Below are 6,265 nucleotides of genomic sequence, written 5' to 3'. Positions count from 1 at the left end.
CTGACAGCTGTCCTCCTCCAGCTGTTGACAGGCGAGCTGGTTAGCATCCTAAGCTAGCTACTTCCTACGAGGAACAGGCTAAACTCTCGGCTACAAACTCCCGCCAGACTGAGCCTTGGCCATCCACCGCCACCCTCTAAGCCCCCCCAGCTGTCTAAAAACACCCCAGCAGCGACATCTCCTTCAAATATGGGCTTCACGTGCCCGTTTAGCTCATCCTACCTGTGCTCCGACAGCCGAGGATGAATGACGACGAGCATCGGCGGTGTCGCGTTAAAGTTTGTCCGATGTGAAACTACGGAAATAAGAAAAATACAGCTTTAAAATAATTATCAAAGAAATGCGTCACATTACCTGTTTCGCTATTTCCAGTTGTCCTCTTGGCACTAGTAAATACATTTTTATGAATTATTTGTCTGAAGCCCGGAACCGTGTACTTGTGTTGTGCCTTGTAGCTAGTCGGAACGTTTCTGTAGACGGACCAAACATCAGAGGAGCAAATACAAAAGCAGAGCCGGGAAGTGAAGCGTTGTAGCTGTTATTTGGCCATAATGTCTGATGAGGAGGAGGACTACATGTCTGACGCGTTTCTCAGTAAAATGTAGGCTTGTGTTTGTATTCAAACAGCGATAGTTCCGCTGGGAACCTTCATGTCACTGCAGCCTGCTGCCCTGCGGCCTGTCCGGCTGCACAGGAGTTCAGTCAGAGAGGTTTTATAAGCCTGTAACGTTTTCTGCGTTCTTCCGTCCTTCAGACAGGATGTGAAGCCAGGCGTGAGCATGGTGAGGAGGGAGAGAGAGGCGATGAAGAAGGAGACCTTACAGAAGGAGGTGAACATGAAGAACCGCCAGAAGAGCTACAGGCAGCAGGAGAAGGAGGGCAGAGAGGAAGCTCTGCAGAGCACCATCAGCAGCAGCAACAAGGGCTTCGCTCTCCTGCAGAAGATGGGCTACCGAGCCGGCCAAGGCCTGGGGAAGGAGGGCAGGTTTCACGTGGACCGAACTATGTCTGTCTATATGTTCACTCTGCTTTGCATCTGTGCGTGTTAATGTTCAACTCTGTGACCTTTACAGGAGCAGGGAGGGTCGATCCAATTCCTCTGAATATCAAAACTGGTAGGCAGCACATATTTGAGTTTGAATGAGTGTATTTGTGGAATCCAGCTGAGTGTTTCTGTTCTTCTCTTTGTGTGCTAAATCAGACCGAGGAGGCATTGGAATGGAGGAAGTGAAGAAAAGGAAAGCTGAGGAGGAACTTGAGCGTCGTCAGCAGAAAGTACGAGTGAAACAACAGAACGAGACCAAATCTCTGGAAGACTTTAGGTTCGCAGCCTCTAGACACCGTCCCAGCATGCAGTACGGACGTCACTCTGTCTGTGGATGTGATCCTTTGCTGTTTCATTCCAGGTCAAGAGTTCGGACGGAGAGAGAGGAACGAAAGACTGAGGGAGATCTCAGGAGGAGTCAGAGAGCCTGCGAGCAGCTGGACAGTCAGAAGGTTGGAGGAAGTCACGGCTCAGAGTCACTGCTGGTGTTCCAGACGTCTGTTCAGTCGGTGAGGACAGATGAAGTAACGCAATGTTCAGACCGTTAACTCTGCTCTCTCTCCGCTGTGTCGTCCTTCGGTTGAATTTTCTCCTCAGGGCATCACCGTCCCCAGAGAGGACTGGTACTGGCCTAAACCAGAGAGCGATGACGAGGAAGAAGAAGACGACGACTCTAAAGAGGACGAAGAGGCTGTGGAATTGACTGTCAGTATTTTATACATTATTGTTCTGCCATAAGGTGCCGTTTGTAGGAGAAGTCCAGAGTGAAGCGAATGTGTGTTTGTGTTTCAGTCCTTTGACAAGCTGCACATTTTGACGTCCTATCTGAGAGGAGTCCATGTTTACTGCATATGGTGCGGGACTGCCTATAACGGTGAGAGTGATGACAGCAGCACTTATTACTTCGTTCTGCTGCCTTTGCTGATGTGTTATGATGCTGTTTTGTGCAGATGAAGACGACCTGAGCTCGAACTGTCCCGGGGACACGGCAGCACACCACGAATGAACGACGTGTGCAGCAGTTCCCCGTGAAAAGCAGCTAATAATGTAATGTGAAGCCGCTCTCTTCACTTTTAGAAATCCTTTAGTATTTATATTCTGAAAAGCTGTACTAAGATTTTTAGACGAGCTCCAAGAGCATTTGCATACCTGTGTTTACATTAAATGTTTTAAGAACCACGCCGTATTACTTGTTTTACTTCCTGTATTTATAATGTATTAGTTTACTTTGGGTTTGATTTATTCGGTTATTATATTTGTCAGTCTGTCGCTCAGCTGTGAGTGGTAAAAGTAAAAGACCCAGCACACACATTAGCTCTTCTCCACTTTTATTCTGTTCCACTAACGAGCAAGGATTTTACTCTAGACGGATGAAGTGGAGCTCATTTTAGCTACTTGGCAACTAAAGCTGGTTATTTTCATTATGGGTAAATCTGCAGATTATTTTCTCCATTAATTCAGTGAGAAGTGCTGTCACGTCCACCCGGAGCCCAAAGTGACCTCACAGATCACTCAGCTGATTCCATTCAGCTGTAGCAGTGTTTACCTTCGGGTGGTTCAATCTGAAAAGTGGTGGCGTAGAACAGAAAGTGGACATTAAAATACTTGAGTAAAGTACAAGTACCTCATTTTCTTCGAGTAAATTAGCTTAATTTCATTCCACCACTGGTTTCTGTCATATGTGTCTTTGAATAAATAAACCGAATTTATACAGCACTTTTCATTCTTTATTTGTATCTATTCCATCTTATTTGACCTGTTTCTGACACAATCTAAATAACCGGCAGAAATATTTGATCTGTCAATTCCAGGTTGAACAACCGCACAGAGGCCAAACACAATAACTCACCGTCAGCCAGCGGAAACATGATCTGATACTTCATACAGTCAAATCTTTTCTCCTTTTATACATTTTGTTCAGCTCAAACATTCAAATGATGCCAACCACTGATGCTTCAAATGTTCTGATAATTCTCTCTTTTCTTATCCTGTAACATGTAATGCCACATAAACACTGCTCAAAAAAAATAAAGGGAACACTGAAATAACACATCCTAGATCTGTACTTGGGGGTACACATTGATAACAAACTGGACTGGGGGAGGAACACTGATGCCCTTTATAGGAAGGGCCAGAGCCGTCTCTATGTTCTGAGGCGGTTGAGGTCCTTCAACATCTGCAGGACTATGCTCAGGATGTTCTATGAGTCTGTGGTAGCCAGTGTTATCTTCTATGCTGTGGTGTGCTGGGGCAGCAGGCTGAGGGTAGAGGACGTCAATAGACTGAACAGACTGATCCGCAGGGCCAGTGACGTTGTGGGAGTGAAGCTCGACTCTCTGACGGTGGTGTCAGAGAGGAGAGTGCTTCACAAAGTGGGAGCTATTTTGGACAATGTGTCCAACCCACTCCATGAAGTGCTGGTTAGATACAGGAGTTCTTTCAGTGCCAGACTAATTGTACCACGATGCACTACAGAGCGCCACAGGAAATCATTCCTGCCTGTGGCCATTAATCTATACAACTCCTCACTCTGAGTGGACATGTTGTATGTTATTACTATTATTATTATTATTATCATCATTATTATTATATGATTCAGCTCCTCACTCTGAGTGTACATGTTGTTGTATGTTATTACTATTATTATTATTATCATCATCATTATTATTATATGATTCAGCTCCTCACTCTGTGTGTACATGTTGTTGTATATATTGTATTATTATTTATTATTATTATCATTATTATTATAATTTATATAATACATCTCCTCACTCTGAATTTTATTAGTAGTATTATTATTAGTATTATTAGTAGTGGTATTATTGTTATTATAAGACTCTGGACTCACCTGGTGCAGTAATTTACCTCTGTGTAATAATAATTTTTAATACTTTTTTTTTTTTATTCATACTTTTATATATTTATATTTTACTTTGTGTTTGAAGTGTATTCTTATTCTTATGGAGCTGTGTGTAACAAAAAGCAATTTCCCCCTGGGGATTATTAAAGTAATTCTGATTCTGATCTCAATGAATGAAATATTCCAGTTGAAAATCTTTATTCATTACATAGGGGAATGTGCTGAGAACAAAATAACAAAAATGATCAATGTAAACCAAAATGATCCCATGAAGGTCTGGATTTGGAATCATACTCAAAATAAAAGTGGAAAATCACATTACAGGCTGATCCAACTTCAGTGGAAATTCCTCAAGACAAGTCAAAATGAGGCTCAGTAGTGTGTTTGGCCTCCACGTGCCTGTGTGACCTCCCTACAACGCCCAGGCACGGTCCTGATGAGGCGGAGGATGTTCTCCTGAGGGATCTCCTCCCAGACCTGGATTAAAGCATCAGTCAACTCCTGGACAGTCTGTGGTGCAGCGTGGCGTCGGTGGATGGAACGAGACACGATGCCCCAGATGTGCTGGATTGGATTCAGGTCTGGGGAACGGGCAGGCCAGTCCATAGCATCAATGCCTTCATCATGCAGGAACTGCTGACACACTTCAGCCACACGAGGCCGAGCATTGTCATCAGAAGGAACCCAGGGCCCACTGCACCAGCATATGGTCTCACAATGGGTCTGAGGATCTCCTCCCGCTACCTAATGGCAGTCTGGGTACCTCTGGCTAGCACATGGAGGGTTAGGGGTTAGGGCCCTCCAAAGAAATGCCTCCCCACACCATTACTGACCCACCGCCAAACCGGTCATGTTGGAGGATGTTGAGGCAGCAGAACGTTCTCCACAGCGTCTCCAGACTCTGTCACATGCTCAGTGTGAACCTGCTCTCATCCGTGAAGAGCACAGGGCGCCAATGGTAAATCTGCCAATCTTGGTGTTCTCTGGCAAATGCCAATCGCCCTGCACGGTGTTGGGCTGTAAGCACAAGCCCCACTTGTGGACGTCGGGCCCTCATCCCACCCTCATGGAGTCTGTTTCAGACAGTTTGAGCAGAAACATGCACATTAGTGGCCTGCTGGAGGTCATTTTGCAGGACTCTGGCAGTGCTCCTCCTGTTCCTCCTTGCACAAAGGAGGAGGTAGTGGTCCTGCTGCTGGGTTGTTGCCCTCCTACGGCCCCCTCCACGTCTCCTGGTGTACTGGCCTGTCCTGGTATCTCCTCCATGCTCTGGACACTGTGCTGAGAGACACAGCAAACCTTTTTGCCACAGCTCGCATTGATGTGCCATCCTGGATGAGCTGCACTACCTGAACAACTTCTGTGGGTTGTAGACACCACTTCATCCTCACCTCTAGGGCTGAGAGCACTGACAAAATGCCAAGTGACCAAAACACCAGCCAGAAAGGATGAGAACAGAGAAATGGTGTGTGGTCACCACCTGCAGAACCACTCCTTTATAGGGGTTGTCTTGCTAATTCCCTTTCATTTCCACCTGTTGTCTGTTCCATTTGCACAACAGCAGGTGAAACTGATTCACAATCAGCTTCCTAACTGGACAGGTTGATTTCACAGAAGTGTGATTGACTTGGAGTTACATTGTGTTGTTTAGGTGTTCCCTTTATTTTTTTGAGCAGTGTGTGTGTATATATATATATATAAACACTGGCTGTATGTTTCATGTCAAATAGGTGAATAATACTCCTTTATTTTAACACTCCTTTATTTCAACATGTTATTCAGACACTCCATCCACACAGACACCTTTTTATGAGCAAAAACCACAAACTTGGTTTTGTTCATATTTAAGGATAATTTCTTACTGGTGTGCATCAAAAGGGTCAGTGAGGCCGTTTACAAAGCGCTTCACGGGCTGTAATAAACACACAAACAAGACAACTGCAATTAAAACTGTATAAAAGATACGAACTTCATTAATAATTTAAAAATTTAAAAAAAAAAAAAAAAAAACTACATTTCCCATGAGTCGTAGCTGTTGGCGCAGTGCTGAAGCTTCTTGGGAACTGTAGTTGTTGAACTAACTAACTCACTAATAGCTAAACAGGTGGACACGGACTGAACCGAAGCTCCGTGAATAAAAGCAGACGTCGGTTAAACTGAATGTCCGACATGTTTTAAAATGTTGCCCTGAGGTTAAAGACCCCGTACAGGCTGCCGGCTGTCGGCACAGTCCTGGGGGGGCCGTACCTGACGCCTGTCGATCCTCCAGGTCATGTTTCCGCAGAGCGTCCCTCCTCCCGTGAAGCAGCCATGTTGTGTGACGTTTACCGGGAAACGAAAGTAACCGAAGTGTCAGA

At 45.0% G+C, this 6,265-nt stretch overlaps 2 protein-coding genes across 3 annotated transcripts in view; one reads left to right on the top strand and one right to left on the bottom strand.

The window, feature by feature from the left end:
* Positions 1 to 245, bottom strand: part of heatr5b (HEAT repeat containing 5B) — a 21,930-nt gene extending 21,685 nt beyond the window's left edge. The window contains exon 1 of the mRNA XM_070840563.1: positions 223 to 245. The gene's annotated coding sequence lies outside the window, so the exon portion shown is untranslated. The remainder of the gene's footprint in view (positions 1 to 222) is intronic.
* A 243-nt stretch (positions 246 to 488) lies between these two features.
* Positions 489 to 2,224, top strand: gpatch11 (G patch domain containing 11). Of its 2 annotated transcripts, XM_070841175.1 has the most exons (8): positions 489 to 601; positions 755 to 981; positions 1,074 to 1,115; positions 1,202 to 1,322; positions 1,407 to 1,497; positions 1,643 to 1,750; positions 1,838 to 1,919; positions 1,996 to 2,224. In XM_070841175.1, exons 1-8 carry the CDS (start codon positions 552 to 554, stop codon positions 2,049 to 2,051), a joined length of 777 nt encoding a protein of 258 aa, XP_070697276.1. In that variant the 5' UTR covers positions 489 to 551; the 3' UTR covers positions 2,052 to 2,224. The 2 variants fall into 2 exon arrangements, with proteins under 2 accessions (XP_070697276.1, XP_070697275.1); XM_070841174.1 differs by having other exon boundaries at positions 1,202 to 1,497.
* The last annotated feature ends 4,041 nt before the right edge of the window (positions 2,225 to 6,265 follow it).

Source organism: Pempheris klunzingeri, chromosome 12, assembly GCF_042242105.1.
Source record: "Pempheris klunzingeri isolate RE-2024b chromosome 12, fPemKlu1.hap1, whole genome shotgun sequence".
In the NCBI taxonomy this organism is placed as follows: domain Eukaryota; kingdom Metazoa; phylum Chordata; class Actinopteri; order Acropomatiformes; family Pempheridae; genus Pempheris; species Pempheris klunzingeri.
Note: the sequence above shows the minus strand (reverse complement) of the source record. Positions and strands in the feature narration are given on the sequence as shown.